At 41.3% G+C, this 19,826-nt stretch overlaps 1 protein-coding gene across 3 annotated transcripts in view; it reads left to right on the top strand.

Annotated features, from left to right (window-relative positions):
• LOC138755152 (eukaryotic translation initiation factor 3 subunit H) overlaps nt 1-19,826 on the top strand; it is a 131,580-nt gene that overhangs the window by 36,731 nt on the left and 75,023 nt on the right. The window contains exon 1 of one of the 3 annotated variants that reach the window (XM_069920550.1): nt 10,561-10,687. The exons of the other annotated variants lie outside the window; for them this stretch is intronic. Coding sequence (XP_069776651.1) covers nt 10,576-10,687 — 112 coding nt within the window. The 5' untranslated portion in view covers nt 10,561-10,575. Of the gene's footprint in view, nt 1-10,560; nt 10,688-19,826 lie in introns of those variants that run through there. 3 annotated transcript variants of the gene reach the window in all.

Below are 19,826 nucleotides of genomic sequence, written 5' to 3'. Positions count from 1 at the left end.
TGCTGGGACCTAATTATTTTATCTTCGTGCAGGCATGTTTTCTTTTTCACCCACAGCTGCCTTCCTTCAATGGAGTCTCTTCTAGCAAGATGCATTGTCCTTGCTTCCACAATCCAGTAATGCAAAAAAGCTATTTCTTTGTCTCCTTCTGAAAGTTTGCATATGACTGAACTGCTAAAGCTATTTCCCAGGAATTCGTGTGCCAAATGTCTTGAGACCATTTCTATAACTTGAAAACTTGATTTTTTATTATTATTATTTTCTTTCTGTTGTTATTTTATCCAACTGTAATTACCTACAAATCACACAGTGGTGGAAATACAGTGAGACAAGATTTAATGATTGGGATTGATCCGAGGCATAAATTTTGTTAATGTTAACAGAATTTTAAAAATTTCAAATATCCAATATCCACCGTATTTTTCTTTAGGATTTACCCCCAATTAGTTCTGTAATTTACTCCATCAAGCCAAATATAAATGAATGTGTTCTGATGAATATTCCTTTTTTTCTCTCATTGTCGATCCCTCAGGATCAAGATTTTGTGGATTCTGAGATTTCTAATGAGGTCAATGTGGGAACCATAAACTCCTTCCCAGATGGTACAGGACATTTCTGATGGATGCCTTATAAGCAGTTGTGCTTTTTCTGCCATTCATGCAAGCCTTTTGTATGTTCATCACCATCCTGAATGTTACTCTTATTTTGAGTGGTTTACAACCAGGATCTGTCACACTTCCTTCAAGAGGGCTTTAAAATGCACCTTTTAATCTTTCCAATTCTCTGCTTAGAGTGCATGCCTTTGAGGTCCAGTGTTGGGCATGCAAATGACATTGGATGCCTGATGAGTTGACCGAGTATAATCAGGGATGTTGTTCTGGGAGAGGACTCTTTATTCTGCTGCAATTAGAGGATTTGATAAATTTAGCACTCAATCTAAATCCTGGCAGATGAATTTACAATCTAAAATTTTAACACTACTCTGGTCTAATTATTGAAAACGACTAACATTTTTTCACTTGAAGGTTGCTTGAACGAAATATGCTGCATGGAAAATGTTAATTAAAACGAAATACAATTTAAAATATGCAGAATGCCAAAGAGCAGGTGAAAAAATATGTTTTGAAGGGGTGGGAAGAGTTGAGGGAAACATGTACCAAACCTGCAAATTATTTTAGACTGACACGTGGCTCCAGATAGTGTGAAATGCAGGGCATCAGAGCAAAGCACGCAACTTGAAATGCAGAATTACATACAACAGTTCCTTTATGCCAAAGGAATGAAGAGGAGGGGAAAGGGAAGATGCAGTGTTGGAAATAATGAGATCTCTTCCTCATCTCTCATCCCTTCATTGTTATGTTCACACTTTTTTCCTCTCCCATTCTACCCACTACCCTGCTCTCTCTTCTACCCACTCACTCGCTCACTTCTATTTCTCATCCTTCATGATCCTTCACTTGAAGGCCTTTTCCCCCAGTAACCCCCACCCTTTGATTGCTGTGGCTCACCAGATCATCTCAGTGAAGGTGGCCACCATCTCCTGTACCAATTGGTGTGTGATGTGTACTCTGAGGAGTTTTTGTATGTGAATAGCATGTGAGCACAGAATTAGACTGAGCTGTGGCACCTGTTGCTGTCAAAAATCTGTTAAGCACCTACTTACTGGTTTAAGGAAGAAGAATAATAGAGTGGTTATCAGGTAATGTTTTGTGAGCAATATAGAATGATCAGGTGATTTGTGTTGACATTGACAACAATTAATATATTTTTTAGGCAGACAGAAAATAGCTTATTTTTCAAGATGCTAATGGCTTGGGGAATAGGTGGAAAATAAATCCCACTGATACCTGCTATGCTTTATGCAAGTTAAGTTTGTTAAGTCGAGTTAACTTTGGCTTGAAGGGAAACTCATTTTCAAATGTACTCTAAATGGGCAAGTAAATTACTGCACATCTGTGCTGCAGGATTCGGTCGACTTGACTGTTATGGTTAATGTGATCCAGAAGGCCCGGGATGATGGTTTGGCTTCAGGAAAAGCAGGATGTGCTCTTTTGGTTTCTGTGCGAGAGGGTTGATTTTTGCTACTTTTTCATGATTTGTGTTAGTGTTGGCTATTTCTTCAGCAATTTTAGTAACAAGTGTAAAAATTGAATGTAACTATACTGGAGATAATAAAAAACCGGATGCTTCTATTAATGTAGTGCTTAACATAGTTTTTCGATATGTGTCACTGCATTTGAGAGAAAAAGCATTTGCAGCATTGGACAACTGAATTTTTTGTAAAACAAACTTTTTTGCTATAATAACGCTGACCAACATAAAGAGGCTTTGGTCTGATATTGTGGTCAGTTGCAAAGCTATCATGCTTGGTGCTGACTGTGAAGTAACACTCCCCAAATGTTTAGCTCCTTCTGTAGTTGATGTTGATATCCAGCAGCTGCAATTTCACCAGGCTGGTTGTGCTACCAATCATCTTAAAGATAGCTCTCAGAAAATAAACCAGGAACAAAAGCATAATCTTGACTACCTCTTTTAAAACATTTTGCAAAGGCCTAATATATTGCAAAATATCATGGATTTTTTTTGAGTGACAGTCTATGTGAGCCTAGGTTTTAGAGCATGAGAATTTTCGAAGCAAAATTAAAAATATAAGGTCTTAGTCATTTTCAAGACTCTAATGTCATGCAACAATAGCATAGCCTTTGAGGTGGAGGGGGTAGGGAGGCTGAAATATGATAAACTCTACATCTGTGAAAATCCTGAAGCTCACTGATTAATGAAGAAAAGACTGTGTATATTCCCCATCGTGACTTCACTGAAATCAGATAAAATAGTTTTTTTTCATATAAGGGATGAAAATGTTCAAAGTTCAGATTTATTGTGAGAGAACATATCACAATCAACTCTCTAGACCAGGCAGAATTTATACTTATCCATCGATAGGGCAAAAATACTGTACTCAAGAAAATATATGCACAAAAAAAAAGAGAAATGTAAACAGAAGTGTTCACAAACTGCAATACAGAAAATAAACATTCAATAATGGATAATGTGCAAAATAAGAGTCCTTAAATGAGTCTTTGGTTGAGTTTGTTGTTTAGGAGTCTGATGGTGGAGGGGTTGCAGTTTTCCTGAACTTGGAGGAATGAGTCTCTTGGCACCTATACCCCCCTTCCTGATGGCAGTAGCGAGAAAGAACATGTCCTGGGTGGAGTGGATCCCCAATGATAGCTGCTGATGTCCGACAGCATCGTTCAATGTAGATTTTCTTGATGATAGGAAAAGTTTTGCCTGTGATGTACCGGGTTGTGTCCTCTTCCTTTTGCTGGGTAGATGGAAGGGATGTGGGGTGGAAATGGCCAATTAAGAATAGTGTTCTTACAAGGTGTGCAAAAGAGAGCTGAATTAGAAGACAGGATTGTAAGATTACAGAGATGTTTTGATGATTATAGGATTGGAGGAAGTTACAGAGTCAAGGAGAATGAGAGTAAGTGAAAATTGTAGTATCAAAGCCACCTTTTGTAGATATGGTAATATTAAGAATATTTTAGAAAAAATGGTTAAAAGGATCTGGATCATTAAAAGTGGAAAACTGTTGAAAAGACCAGGAGCAGAAATATTTGAAAGAAATGGTCACAAAATAGTTCTCAATGTACAAGAAAACATACAAGACAGAATCGGGCTTTACCTTCAAGTTGTTTGCAGTTTCTTTTTGGTGGAATTGTCTGGAAGTTCTCTTTGGCATATTTTGAATAGTCAAGAAGAACCAAAGGCCTGTGCTGCAAAACAGAGGAGAAGAAAGGAGACATGAATTGTTTTGTAATGTATAAGTTTTTTTAAGTGTTCTTTTTATATTTAACGTGCAACATTTATTGGAAGCTGAATGCAAATTGCAATTATATTTTCTCCGGTGTAAATTTGGGTGTTAGCATTTAGGAATTTCAGTAAAATTCCAAGCTAATGTACTTAACTGATGCAGCAACATATAATTGTTAGCAAATTTTCATCATTTTAAATGTTTGTTTAAATGGGAAGTTGGCCAGCCACACTTTTTTTTGGCAAGTTAACAGCTTTTAATCAAAAATGTGGCAAAAGCAATGGAAGCTTTTTAAACAATAGAGTTAAAGTGTAAAAACAGTTCATGATGAAGTCATAATCCAAGTTCTCTTTTTTTTATTCATGGCCAAAAGAAAACCTTGGTCAAATCAGTGTTTCAGTATCAACAGCACAGAAAAATGTTAGGATAAGTGAGAATGAGTCCATTTTCAATCTTGTATAGTAGCAAATGGTAAATGAATAAAGAGCCATCTTGCTTGACATTAAATTATACAAGTTGAATGTGAAGTCATATCCTCAATATCTTTACTTTTGCTAAGCACAGGGGCAGAGCAAACTGCCTCACAGCTCCAGTGAATGGGGTTTAACTGAATCTTGTGCTGATTTCACCCCATGACCATGAGTTTTTTCTGGGTGTTTCACTTTCCTCCCACATCTCAAAGATGTGTATGCATGTTAAATGTCTACAGTAAATTTCCCTTAATATTGGTGCATGGCAGGAGATTCAGGAGAGAGTTGATGGGCACGTGAGAGAGCATAGATTGCAGAAAGGGAATGGGACTGATGGGTGTCTTGTGATTTCTTTCTGTGTTCCAGGCAATGTGATTAATTTCCTTATGTAGCTTTTTTTTAAAAACAACAAAATTGAACCATTTTTTTTTTGCTCCATTTTTCTATTATCTCTGAACATTTCTGACTAAACCTAGAAAATACAAATGAAAGGGGCACCTTGAAACTCTTGAAACATCCAAGGACCCAAAATTAGAACTTTTCTCCCTTTATTAATAATTGGGTCATTGAAATATAGGCTTATTTGGCTCCCATTTAATTTTAAACAGTATGAAATAAACGGTGTTTATATGATATTTTTGAGAAGTTGTGATCAGTGTTGGTCAGGAAGCTGCAAACTCTGGGCCTCTGTACCCTCCTCTGCAACTTGGTCCTTGATTTTCTCATTGGAAGACCACAGTACAAATTGGAAACAACATCTCCTCCTCACTGATTATCAACACAGGCACACCTCAAGGATGTATGCTTAACCCACTGCTCTACCCATTGCTTTTTTTAAACACAAAAATCCCATGATATTGCCATAAGGAAGATCTGGCATTAAGCCGGCTTTGGTCACTTATACTGAACCGAACAAAGCCAGCATAATGACGGGTCATTGTGTCTTTTTACACAGCAAGTTGGCATTCTGAGAGCATTCTGGGACCTGTAACACAGCACATCATCACCTAATGTCATGTATAACATACTGTATTTGACGACATGTTAGACTCACTTTTTACCCCCAAAAAATGGTTGGTGGAAGGCTGTCAGGAGACTCTCACAGTGACCCGCTGTTGGTCCTTGCATTGGTCGTCGCGTTGAGAAAGTGTCAGGTTTGAGAGAGATGAGTCTGGACACAAGGATTTGCAATCACACTTTTATTAACGCACAACAATTAATAGAAAAGTGCTGGAATTTATAAAAGGGCATGGGAAAATATTGCAATTATTGATCTATAGCAGTGGTTTTCAAACTTTTTCTTAACATTCGCATACCACCTTAAATAATCCCTATGCCATAAGTGCTCTGTGATTAGTAAGGGATACTTAAGGTGGTATGTGAGTGGGAAGGGAAGGTTGAGAACCACTGTTCTAGACCCAATTACTGAAATATTTTGCTTGAGAAAAATTGTCATTGGAGTTATGAAACTGTCCACACAACGAGTCAATTATGTACGATTAAAACAGTGGTTTTCAAACTTTTTTCTTTCCACTCACATACCACCTTAAAATAATCCCTTACTAATTACTGCTATCTATCGTTGGGGGCTGGTGACATAACGAAAGATAATGTTGGAGCTTCAGACTGTTCAAACTGAGGACAGACCCACAGACCAGCTTGCTCACAGCATAAGGTGACACCTGTGAAGAGCTGAGAGCAGAACGGTGGGATCAGTGTGGGGGCTGGTCTGTATCACAATGTCACTCCCTAACACTAATCTCTCCCTTAATATATGAAGGTCTGTCAGTGACTGTCTTGAGTACATTGAGTAAATGAGCATTCGCCCCCTCCTACTGTAGAGTTCCAGATTCAGTACACTTTGATGCATACTTTTTATCTTATTCATGAATGATCAAGCCCTTCTTTGAAAGACCAACAGTCTGTCATGACAAAACCATGAATTATGTACATGAATTAAATCATCTCTCATTCTCCTCCCAGCAACGCTTCAGTGCTTCACCCACCTAATGAAACTGAGTTTAGTGGAGGATGCATCACTATTTCACCACCAACTCATTTTCTTTCCAGCTCCAGCAATTTCATTTCCAGCTCATTTCAGACTTCTGCATTTATGGGAGCATGCATAGACATACGAGATGGGCTAAACCCAAGTGTCTGCTGGTCAGGTAATCCCTAGCCAGATTGACGGGAGAGAGCGAGACAGCGGTATTATTATTAAAAAGATTTTTCCTGTTGTCCTACTTGCATGTTTTGTCCAAGTTTTAAATGCTTACTGGTAATGCACTTTAAAAAAAATCACAACACATCCATTCTCGTCATGGTGCCAGAATGCCAGATTGCCCCTTTTAGACAAACAGCATTCCGGCACTGTTGTTACCTCTGCTGCCAGAAAAAAAGCCAGGACTGGAATGACCCTCCATTCTGTGTTGGTGCATTTTACACAGTAGGCATAGTGTAAAAAAGCCACAAATATCCTGGAAAGTAAATATCCTGGAAAGCCACAATTCCACTGCCATCTACAAGTTTGCCGATGACACCACAGTTGTCGGCAAAATCACATACTGCTATGAGGAAGCGTACAGGAGGGAGATGGATCAATTCGTTGAGTGGTGTCATGCCAACAACCTTGCACTCAACATTAGCAAAACCATGGAGATGATTGTGGACTTCAGGAAGAAGTCAGGGGAATGTGACCCAGTCCTCGCCGAGGGCTCAGTAGTGAAGAGGGTCAAGAACTTCAAATTCACGGGTGTCAATGTCACCAAGGATCTGTCCTGGAACCTCCACATTGATGTAATCACGAAGAAGACTCGCCAGTGGCTATATGGTAAAGTGTCTGAGGTGGTTCGGTATGTCACCAAAGACTCTCATAAACTTTTATAGTTGTATCGTGGAGATTGTGGCTGGTTGCATCACTGTCTGGTATGGAAGCGTCAACTCTAAGGACAAGTGTAAACTCCAGAGTGTTGTTAACTCAATCTGCGACATTACAGGCACCAGACTCCATGGAAGACAGCTACAAGAGGCATCTTAAAAAAAGCAGTCTCTATCGTTGAAGACCTCCACCACCCAGGCCATGCCCTCCTCATTCTGCTACCATTGGGGAAAAAGGTACAGGTGCCTAAAGATGAGCATTCAGCGGCACAAGGACAACCTCTTCCCTGCGGCCATCAGATTGCTGAATAATCAATGAACCAAAGATATTGGCTTACTTTTCGTGCAGTATTGTTTCTTTTTATTTACAGTAAGGAGGTTTATACGAATGTTTGCACTGTGACGCTACTGCAAAATACCGAATTTTGTGACTTGTTCATGACAATACATTCTGATTTCTTAGCCAATGAATTACTTAAAATCTGGAGGCAGAGATGGCAATCGTCACAGATGCAATAACTTCCCAGAAATGGTTAGAAGATAAAAGACATGTTAAACTTGTGTTCAGCGAGAAGTGAAGCTGCATGTGACCCCAGGAAAAGTGTGTATTTCCATAAGTAGTGACATGAATCTGTCAACAAAATTTGCACTTTGCTTAGATAAAACATTATTGGAGATGCAGACTTTACCAATGAAACTTTACCCCATTGATGGTGCTCTCAAGAACAACAATTTTGCTCAGATTTTTATATATCGAAGTAAACAAATTTTTTGCGTCACTATTTTAGAATACAAAGATATTAGTATTGATAAGCAGGATACTTTCAGGGACAGGAGGAACATTTAAAACAGAAAAATAGGATGCTTGAGGTGAGGGCAGGATAGGGCAGTTAGAGTTGGTACAAATTATCTTGTTTTTGTAAGTGGTACAATGCTTCAGTTGAAACAAATTAGCTACTATATGTTACATGAGGATGAAAGGTAGCAAATCCCAGTTCCTCCTGTGAGAGTTTCACCCTTGCCTTTGACCCCAGGAATCCAACGTCAATCGGCCTTTAAAGTGGCAAGTGTGAAAGCAAAATCTGCTCAACGCCAGCATCAGATGATGTCAACTCACACTGGGGATTGCCAGCCTCGACCCCTAATACAATCCCCAGTGTCTGTTGACGCTGGTGTTGAGATCGGGCAATTGCATTGCAGGCACCTCCGATTAAAGACAGAACAGACCATTCGCCGGAGATAAACCTTTGCATGTGCAAACGTTCAGTGTCATGGTTAGGAGTGGTCTAGTGTGAAAGGCCAAACCCCCATTCCTACCCCGGGACACTGAATGGCTGATTTACTGGATGGAAACTTGAATGAGGCTTTAGTGATTTTTCTGCCTTGGTCAGTGTTTTTCCACTTGCTCTCAGCTACAGTTAACCCTTTCCTCAAAGGGTTTTCATTTCATAACCAATGGAAAAAGTATCCTGATGTTAGAAGAGCAACCATTTAGTGCTGTCTTTGAAGGAACAGACTAAATTGTTTGCACCAGTCGTCAAAAAGGCCTTAAGTTGTGACTTTTAAATTTGAATACAAGAATTTTACCACTGATTGAAGTTGACACTGCAGGTGACAGTGTTGAATGCTGACATTAAGTTCTCAAGGAAGCTGTTCCATTTAACTCTCTTCTCTCAAACTTCAGATTTGACCACAATATTGTCTTCCCTTTACCGTCTTTGGAGTCTGAGGTGGGTGATTAGGAAATGTTAACAAATTAGTTGTTGATGCTTAAACATCAGGCTAGTAAGCAAGTTCGCTTAAACTTTGTTTTTATTTGCATTTATATTTGGTAGAAAAATGCTTATCCAGATTTCAGATTTATTGTCAGTACATACATGACATCACAAACAACCCTGAGACTCCCTTCCTGCGGGCTCGGCAGAATTACCACTAATTGGTATTGCAAAAAATAAACTACACAGCATAAACATGTAAACAGTTAAAAGAACTGTAAACAGATAACACATAAGCAAACTGTGCGATACACAGAGAAAAAAAGAAAATCAATAAAGTGCTCAAGTCCCTGATTGACTTTGTCGTTGAGGATTTTGATGGTGGAGGGATAGCAGCTGTTCCTGAACCTGTCCTCTACCATTTGGAGGGCTCCCACACCAGACTGTGATGCAGCCGGTCAGCACACTTTTCACCACACCTCTGTAGAAATTTGGCAGGGTTTCTGGTGTCATACTGAACCTCTTCAAACTGATGAGGAAGTAGAGGCGCTGACATGCTTTCTTCACAATGCCATTTGTGTGTTGTGTCCAGGGAAGATCCTCCGAGATGGTGACTCCCAAGAACTTAAATTTACACATCCTCTTCACCTCCAGTTTCCCCCAATAATCACTGGATCATATACAATCAGCTCCTTGGTTTACTAGCTTTACTCCTAGCACCTTTTTTTAAACACTACTGTGGTATTGTTGGCAAATTTGTGGATGATGTTATTGTCGTCCTGAGCTATGTCAGTGTAAAGTGAATAGAGCAGGGGAATAAGAACTGGTACTGATGGAGGTTGTGAAGAAGTTCTTACCAATTTTCACTGATTGTGGTCTGGAAATCTGTGGTCCAATTACACAGTGGGTTGTTACCTACCAGTCTTGCAGTTTGCTGATTAGTTTTGAGGGGATGATAGTATTAAATGCCAAACTGTAGTTGATAGAGAGCATTCTGATGTATGGATCTTTGCTGTCCAGGTGTTCTAGTGCTTTGTGTAGAGCCAGTGAGATGGCATTCGCCATAGACCTGTTTCATTGATTGGCGAACTGGAATGGATCCATGTTACTGCTGTGACAGGAGCTGATGCACTTCATCACCAGCCTAGGATTGATGCCTGTTTGAAACAGGTGGGTACCATGCCCTGCTGGAGTGAGATATTAAAAATATCCCTCAATACCTTGGTAAGTTGGCCAGCACAGATCTTTCATACTTGGCCAGGTCCTGCATGTTAATTTGAAGTGTTAAAGGGATTCAACAAGAGAAGCAAATATTTTATGGATTTGATGCAGTCTTCTGGTTAACGTCTTTGAAATGTTTTCTTCCCAAATCAAACTTATAGTTCTATGACAAAGGAAATTGAGCATAATTTACTCCAAAGCTAAAATTTGTAGCAGTGTCCTTTAAGGCATTGGCTATCCAGGAGACCAGAGCTGTGCTACTGCAAGGAATTTTCACTCAGTGAAATCAGTAACTGCCTGGAGATTCGATTTGCAGTTTCAAGTGTTCAAATTTGTATCAGTATTGTATTGATATTCTGCCAGTGTATAAAGTTAACCCATGATGTGCCTTTCATTATGTTCTTGTTAATCCTGTGAATTGCAATTTTGCAAAGGCCATGCTGAGGAAAATTAGAATACTACAGTTGTTGGAAATATGAAATCAAATCAGAAACTGCTGAAAACACTTAGTTCAGGAGCAAGGCTCACCAGAAAATCGAGGGAGAACTCGTTGTCAAGAATCTTGATGAAGGGGTTCGACTTGAAATGTTGACTATTTTTCTTTCACTAATGCTGCTTGATCCACTGAGTTCATCTCGTTGATTGTGTTTTGCTCCAGATTCCAGCATCTTCTGTCTCTTCTGTTTTTGTCATCAGAAACTTGTTTAACTCAACGAATTGATGCATTTTTTTTTGGTCTGTTTTTAGTTTACAGTTTAAGGTTGTAATAGTATTTAACAGAAGTAGAGAATGTACAAAGGTTCTGCTCAATTTGCATCAACGTTATTCTAATATTTTTCTTAACTTCACCGTAAACTAGCATTATCAATGGCTTGACCATGTGAGGTCATGAACAGTGTCTTGTATTTAAGTAGCATTTACTATGTTTTAAATTTTGAGCAATTTATAAAGAATAATGCCGTCATATTGACTTGAAGTTTATGTGCATGTTTTCACAGGGGTTATTGATTAATAAGCTCATTATTTTAGCCTCTCATTGCCACTGTTTCTGAAGTCACCGGCTGGAGCTGCTTATTGTTAAACCATCAAAGGATTGTGATGTATTTGTATTAGATAGAATCAAAGTTCACAGTGTTAGTTCAGCTTTTGTTTAATGAGCAAATTTTTTTTGTTGGAGGATCCTTGCTTTTAGAGAGAGGATTTTGAATGGCAAGCATTGCAAGGAAGTAACCTATCATGGATGTATGTGTGTTGAGGCAATAGGAAAAATGACGACTGGCATATTATATAACCATATAACCGTTTACAGCACGGAAACAGGCCATGTCGGCCCTTCAAGTCCGTACCGGTTTACTTGAACAACTCCACTAGCTCCTCCGCAAACTCCTGAGGAAGTAGAGGCTTTCTTCATGATGCCATTGGTGTGCTGGTTCCAGGAAAGATCCTTCGAGACAGCGACTCCCAAGAACCCACACCCGCTCATCCTCTCAACCTCTCTGTCATCTGCAGCAAACAAAAGAATTGCTGGAGGAACTAAGTAGATGAGACAGCATCCATGAGCTGAAATGATCAGTCAACATTTTGGCTCAGGTCCCTGTACCAAGACAAAGGTAAAGGTGAAAGATTGATTGGAAAAAAAAATGGATTGAGGAAGACACATAGAGGGTGAGGTTCAGAGAGGATAGATAATGTATTCAATAGTGACTAAGATGAATTGGGACTTTGAAATCACCAAGGATGAGAAATCAATCAATCTCAAGCAGCCATTCTCAATTTTTTCTGGCAATGGCTCCCTTTGGTCTCGTCTCAAAGTTTATGGGCTCCTTTCCCTATGAAGCAGTCAAGTTTAGTTAAGTGTCTTGCATACTTCTCTCCTACCAACTAAACAGGAAATATTTTATGATTTCAGTTCGTGTTCCCTATAAATGAGTTTTGGCCCCCATTGAGGATGAGGAAGGAAAACATTTCTGATATTTTGATAGGCAGATGCAATTGGCAATCTTTGGAAGACCTGTAAGGAACAATAGGAGGTGAGATGAGGAAGAGAGCGTGTCAGAGCAACAGGGATACAAGTCAAAGTGTGTTTACAGATGAAAACCACACGACCAGCTGTGGGGTGGTAAGCTGGTTTTTTTTTTTTTCTTTCTTTTCTTTGGCTTGGCTTCGCGGACGAAGATTTATGGAGGGGGTAAAAAAGTCCACGTCAGCTGCAGGCTCGTTTGTGGCTGACCAGTCCGATGCGGGACAGGCAGACACGATTGCAGCGGTTGCAAGGGAAAATTGGTTGGTTGGGGTTGGGTGTTGGGTTTTTCCTCCTTTGCCTTTTTTCAGTGAGGTGGGCTCTGCGGTCTTCTTCAAAGGAGGCTGCTGCCCGCCAAACTGTGAGGCGCCAAGATGCACGGTGTGAGGCGTTATCAGCCCACTGGCGGTGGTCAATGTGGCAGGCACCAAGAGATTTCTTTAGGCAGTCCTTGTACCTTTTCTTTGGTGCACCTCTGTCACGGTGGCCAGTGGAGAGCTCGCCATATAATACGATCTTGGGAAGGCGATGGTCCTCCATTCTGGAGACGTGACCCATCCAGCGCAGCTGGATCTTCAGCAGCGTGGACTCGATGCTGTCGACCTCTGCCATCTCGAGTACCTCGACGTTAGGGGTGTGAGCGCTCCAATGGATGTTGAGGATGGAGCGGAGACAACGCTGGTGGAAGCGTTCTAGGAGCCGTAGGTGGTGCCGGTAGAGGACCCATGATTCGGAGCCGAACAGGAGTGTGGGTATGACAACGGCTCTGTATACGCTTATCTTTGTGAGGTTTTTCAGTTGGTTGTTTTTCCAGACTCTTTTGTGTAGTCTTCCAAAGGCGCTATTTGCCTTGGCGAGTCTGTTGTCTATCTCATTGTCGATCCTTGCATCTGATGAAATGGTGCAGCCGAGATAGGTAAACTGGTTGACCGTTTTGAGTTTTGTGTGCCCGATGGAGATGTGGGGGGGCTGGTAGTCATGGTGGGGAGCTGGCTGATGGAGGACCTCAGTTTTCTTCAGGCTGACTTCCAGGCCAAACATTTTGGCAGTTTCCGCAAAGCAGGACGTCAAGCGCTGAAGAGCTGGCTCTGAATGGGCAACTAAAGCGGCATCATCTGCAAAGAGTAGTTCACGGACAAGTTTCTCTTGTGTCTTGGTGTGAGCTTGCAGGCGCCTCAGATTGAAGAGACTGCCATCCGTGCGGTACCGGATGTAAACAGCGTCTTCATTGTTGGGGTCTTTCATGGCTTGGTTCAGCATCATGCTGAAGAAGATTGAAAAGAGGGTTGGTGCGAGAACACAGCCTTGCTTCACGCCATTGTTAATGGAGAAGGGTTCAGAGAGCTCATTGCTGTATCTGACCCGACCTTGTTGGTTTTCGTGCAGTTGGATAATCATGTTGAGGAACTTTGGGGGACATCCGATGCGCTCTAGTATTTGCCAAAGCCCTTTCCTGCTCACGGTGTCGAAGGCTTTGGTGAGGTCAACAAAGGTGATGTAGAGTCCTTTGTTTTGTTCTCTGCACTTTTCTTGGAGCTGTCTGAGGGCAAAGACCATGTCAGTGGTTCCTCTGTTTGCGCGAAAGCCGCACTGTGATTCTGGGAGAATATTCTCAGCGAATATTCACTACTATTTAGTAGAATCCTAGCGAAGATTTTGCCTGCAATGGAGAGCAACGTGATTCCCCTGTAGTTTGAGCAGTCTGATTTCTCGCCTTTGTTTTTGTACAGGGTAAGCTGGTACCACCTGAAAAAAAGGACACATTTTTTTGGGAAGGGTGTTGAAGCCCACAATCTAGATTTTGTTTAACACAAGACAATTTCCTCAATGATGATGGCCTTTTTCTGAAGTGATTTGAAGTTTTGGATGTAGATTTTGAGAGAAATGGTGACAGCTGTTCAACTGGGTCATTAATTTGTGTTGTTAAAAAGTGATTGACAGGATAAGCCTCCCCAATACCGGACTCGGTGGGTAGATGGATGAAATAATAGATTAGGACCTGGGAGACACTGATAGAAAAGAAGCAGTGGTGAGAGATTGATGGTCCTTCAGAGGATGTCAAGAGAAGCACAGTTTATCTAAAATTGGTCTGGGTATAGCTTGGTTTGATGTTCCAATTTCGAACAATGACCAAAAAGATTGAGAAGAGCTAAAAATGTTGAGAAGGTCTTCTTGAGAAGAATGAAATGAGATGAGGAAGGCATGGGAGCTGAGGAAGGGAACAGAGTGAAAAGCTGGAGCAAATGTACCTAAAATATGAGTTAAAATTTATGGCCAGAGTAAATACATGATATCACATACAATCCTGAGGTTCTTCTTCTGTGGACCAGACAGAATTTCTAATTATCAGTAACTGTAAACTGTACTCAAAGAACGAAAGAACTATGCAAATTCAGATGTATAAATATTCAGAAATAAATAATGAGCCAAATGTAAGTCCTTAAATGAGTATCTGAATGTTGTTCAGGAGTCTGATAATAGTTGAAGAACACCAACTATTTGTGAACGTGGAGGTGCGCACCCTGTGGCACCTGTACCTCTTTCCTGATGGAGACTGCGAAAACAGCACGCCTTGCTCTCTAATGGCAAGGTTTGACGTAGATGTTTTTGGTGGTGGGGATAGTTTTTTTTGCCATTCTTCACTGACTAGGGTGATATACTTGGCTGAGTCCACCACCTGTTGAGATATTGGTGCCCCCCATTTTAGACCTTGATGCAGCCAGCCAGCATACTTTCTATTCCACATCTGTAGAAGTTTGCCAAGGTTTCTGATGACATACCGAACTATCACAAATCCCTGAGGAAGTAGAGGCACTGACATGTTTTCTGCCCAATTGCATTAATATGATGGGTCCATAACAGGTTCTCCGAGATAGAGACCACCCCAAGGAATTTAAATGAGTTCACATTCTCCACCATTGATTACTGGATCAAATAACTGTGGTTTTCCTTTCCTAAAGTCTGCAATCAGCTCCTTGGTCTTTGTAACATTGGCTAAATGGTGTATGAACAATCAGTCAAGTTTTCAATCTCCCTCCTCTATGCTGACATTGCCTCCTTTTACGCAGCCCTCTATGATGGTATCGTTAGCAAACATATATGGTGTAATTGTCACACCAAGCCACACAGTCAAAGGGGTAATGCGAGAAGAGCAGGGAGCTAAGTACACATCCCTGTGATGCTCTGGTGCTGATGGAGATTGTGGAGAGATGTTTTTACCAATCTGCACTGATAGGGTCTGGAGGTGAGGAAATCCAGGATCCAATTGAACAGTGAGGTATTGAAGCTCAGGTCTTGGAGTTTGTTCATTAGTTTAGAGTGGATGATGGTGTTGAATGCTGAATACAGAGCATCCTGATATATGCGTCTTTGCTGTTCAGTATTCTAGGGATTTGTGAAGAGCCAGAGAGATGGCATCTGCCGTAGACCTGTTGTTGCAGTGGGCAAATTGGAATGGATCCAAGTTGCCGCTCAGACACGAGCTGATATGATTTAATACCAGCCTCTAAAAACACTTTAGCACTGGTTGATAGTTGTTTAGGTGGGTCACCACCCTCTTCTTGAGCACTGTAACAATTGAAAAGGTGGGTACCATGCCTGTCAGAGTGAGAGGTTCAAGATATCAGTGAATACACTAGCCAGTTTGTCAGGGCAGATTTTCAGTACTTGGCTAGTAACTCTATCCAGACCAGGTGCTTTCTTTGGGTTCACCAAATGGGGTTTTTCCACAGCTTGTCCTGTTCCAGTCCCAGCTGTTGCAGCTGACTGTAAAACTGCAGAACTGATCTCTCTCTCTCTCTCTCTCTCTCTCTCTCTCTCTCTCACACTCAGAGAAAAGCCTGTTTGATTCTCTCTCTGCTTGACCCTTTTAGAACAGCAAGCAGCCCTCAGACAGCCTATGGCTCCGAACCTACTCTTCCGAGTTCTTTCATCTGTTGCTTTTCAAAACAACAATCCAATAATGAAGTCCCTTGAGCACTCTTCAAAGTTTTTGTAAAGTTTCTTAGAGCCAGCTTGAGCAGAGCTCCAGTATTTTAAATAAGATCTGTTTTGAAATGTTTGCATGTGACCTACACTTAAAAAAAAACTGCCCCAATTTATCTCCCAAAATCATATCTATACACTGTGACAGAGTATTTAGAGGTGGTTTGGGAGGAATTGTTAGAGCAGCTTGCACACACACACACATTTTAAAACACAGAATATTTGCAGGACTTTTGCAGAATGCTTTTTGCAGGAGGCAACAATGTATCGACAACAGCTTGCCTGGGAGAGCTTGTGATCTTTGTAGGCAGAGGAGAAGAGTTTTGCTCTCTGAGAGGGAGGGTGTGAAACAGAGAGAGAGAGAGGAGACAGAAATCAGTTCCTGAAGGACAAACTGGCAAACTTTGGAAGGCTGCCTGGTCAAAGGAGGAGATTGGTGGTCTGAAAGGTGACCTGAAAGAAAGAGGATCATCTGGAGAACTCTGAAGGGGGCAAGTTTCGTCAGCAAGACTGATTGGAAAGGAATCCGTTGCGGATGTCCTGGAAAAGGAATCTCTCTCTGAAAACCAGCAAGAACTCACCTGAGTGGTAATCATTTAGCTGTTAAGCACCAAAGACTGGTGAACTTTGTTAATGCTAACTTCTGTGCACAGAACAAGAATTGCCTGCAACCAGTGAGATTGGATTGTGATCCAAAGAACTTTTCTAATTTTAAATATACATTACACATGCTTGCGCTTAGTATTAGAGGGGGAATTAAATAGTTAGGTAGGTTAAGTAATAAGTTAAAGTTCAATTCCGTTTTCTTGTTCAAATATAATTAAAAACTCCTTTTGTTGAAGTAACCCTGTGTTGTGCATATCTATTGCTACTGGTTTTTGGGGGTCCTCTGGACTCCGTAACAATACTGACACACTTTCCCCCTACAAAGCAATTTTAACTCCAGTTAAAATTCAGTTATAACTAAACTGACTTTAAAATCACTAAAGAGATAACAATATATAATATGTTATAACAATATAACCCAACGTTGAGAGTATATATTTCTATACATGATCAATTTTAACATCTTGACAATCTACTATCACATTATTTGTACCTTTGATATTCTTCTTTGGCTTGGCTTCGCGGACGAAGATTTATGGAGGGGGTAAAAAAAGTCCACGTCAGCTGCAGGCTCGTTTGTGGCTGACAAGTCCGATGCGGGACAGGCAGACACGATTGCAGCGGTTGCAGGGGAAAATTGGTTGGTTGGGGTTGGGTGTTGGGTTTTTCCTCCTTTGCCTTTTGTCAGTGAGGTGGGCTCTGCGGTCTTCTTCAAAGGAGGTTGCTGCCCGCCGAACTGTGAGGCGCCAAGATGCACGGTTTGAGGCGTTATCAGCCCACTGGCGGTGGTCAATGTGGCAGGCACCAAGAGATTTCTTTAGGCAGTCCTTGTACCTTTTCTTTGGTGCACCTCTGTCACGGTGGCCAGTGGAGAGCTCGCCATATAACACGATCTTGGGAAGGCGATGGTCCTCCATTCTGGAGACGTGACCCATCCAGCGCAGCTGGATCTTCAGCAGCGTGGACTCGATGCTGTCGACCTCTGCCATCTCGAGTACTTCGACGTTAGGGATGTAAGCGCTCCAATGGATGTTGAGGATGGAGCGGAGACAACGCTGGTGGAAGCGTTCTAGGAGCCGTAGGTGGTGCCGGTAGAGGACCCATGATTCGGAGCCGAACAGGAGTGTGGGTATGACAACGGCTCTGTATACGCTTATCTTTGTGAGGTTTTTCAGTTGGTTGTTTTTCCAGACTCTTTTGTGTAGTCTTCCAAAGGCGCTATTTGCCTTGGCGAGTCTGTTGTCTATCTCATTGTCGATCCTTGCATCTGATGAAATGGTGCAGCCGAGATAGGTAAACTGGTTGACCGTTTTGAGTTTTTTGTCCCGATGGAGATGTGGGGGGGCTGGTAATCATGGTGGGGAGCTGGCTGATTGGAGGACCTCAGTTTTCTTCAGGCTGACTTCCAGGCCAAACATTTTGGCAGTTTCCGCAAAGTAGGACGTCAAGCGCCGAAGAGCTGGCTCTGAATGGGCAACTAAAGCGGCGGCTGGCGGCAAAACTCTGCATGCCAAACTGCATGAGTTTTTCAAGCTTTGTTGGGACCAAGGTAAACTGCCTCAGGATCTTCGTGATGCCACCATCATCACCCTGTACAAAAACAAAGGCGAGAAATCAGACTGCTCAAACTACAGGGGAATCACGTTGCTCTCCATTGCAGGCAAAATCTTCGCTAGGATTCTACTAAATAGAATAATACCTAGTGTCGCCGAGAATATTCTCCCAGAATCACAGTGCGGCTTTCGCGCAAAGAGATGAACTACTGACATGGTCTTTGCCCTCAGACAGCTCCAAGAAAAATGCAGAGAACAAAACAAAGGACTCTACATCACCTTTGTTGACCTCACCAAAGCCTTCGACACCGTGAGCAGGAAAGGGCTTTGGCAAATACTAGAGCGCATCGGATGTCCCCCAAAGTTCCTCAACATGATTATCCAACTGCACGAAAACCAACAAGGTCGGGTCAGATACAGCAATGAGCTCTCTGAACCCTTCTCCATTAACAATGGCGTGAAGCAAGGCTGTGTTCTGGCACCAACCCTCTTTTCAATCTTCTTCAGCATGATGCTGAACCAAGCCATGAAAGACCCCAACAATGAAGACGCTGTTTACATCCGGTACCGCACGGATGGCAGTCTCTTCAATCTGAGGCGCCTGCAAGCTCACACCAAGACACAAGAGAAACTTGTCCGTGAACTACTCTTTGCAGACGATGCCGCTTTAGTTGCCCATTCAGAGCCAGCTCTTCAGCGCTTGACGTCCTGCTTTGCGGAAACCTTTGATATTAATTTGCAGATTATATTCTTGCAATATTAAACTTCAGTTTAACAATCTTCTGTTTTTATTCTTCATTTTATTTAACAACACCAGAGGATTGTTGTCAGTAAATATCACAATTGGTTCCTGAGAGGTACTGAGATATACATAAAAATTCTGCAGAGCAGTTATTATAGACAACAGTTCCTTTGATGAACATTGAATTTTTTTTGAAAAGTAGGTAACTGGATGGTCAATTTCCTTGTTTTTGTAATAAAACTGCACCTGCTGTCCCCTCACTGGCATCCACTGCTAAAGAAAATGGTCTGTCAAAATCAGGAGATTTTAAAACAGGGTAATGGCATAGCATCTCCTTTAAATTTTCTAAAGCTGTTTGACAAACTTTCGTCCGCACAAATTTCTCTCCTTTCTTCAAAAGATTGGTCGAAGGAAGAGCAAACCTTCTCACTGCTTTCTTGCCATTGGGAATAGGAAATTCAGAAATTGCATTCACCTTAGCTTGAATAGGTGCAACTTTGCCATGACCAACTACATGATCTAAGTATGTTGCAGTTGCATTTGCAAATTGACTTTTTGCTAAATTAACAGTTAAGTTTGCTTTGGATAATCTTGCAAAGAATTTGTCCAATTCTGAAGATTAAATTTGCTGTGCCACTCCATTAGTGCATCAATCATACAACATGCAATCTCAAGCAACTGAAAAATTCAATTATCCGGCATCTACCAATCCCCATGGGTACTGGATATCAAGGATTTCATTGTACTATTAAAAAGTATAAGAGTATGTATGTCCTGGCTAATTGTAAGAATGAAATATGAAATTAAAAAGCTTTGAATTG

The sequence above is a fragment of the Narcine bancroftii genome, chromosome 2 (genome assembly GCF_036971445.1).
Source record: "Narcine bancroftii isolate sNarBan1 chromosome 2, sNarBan1.hap1, whole genome shotgun sequence".
NCBI lineage: Eukaryota > Metazoa > Chordata > Chondrichthyes > Torpediniformes > Narcinidae > Narcine > Narcine bancroftii.
Note: the sequence above shows the minus strand (reverse complement) of the source record. Positions and strands in the feature narration are given on the sequence as shown.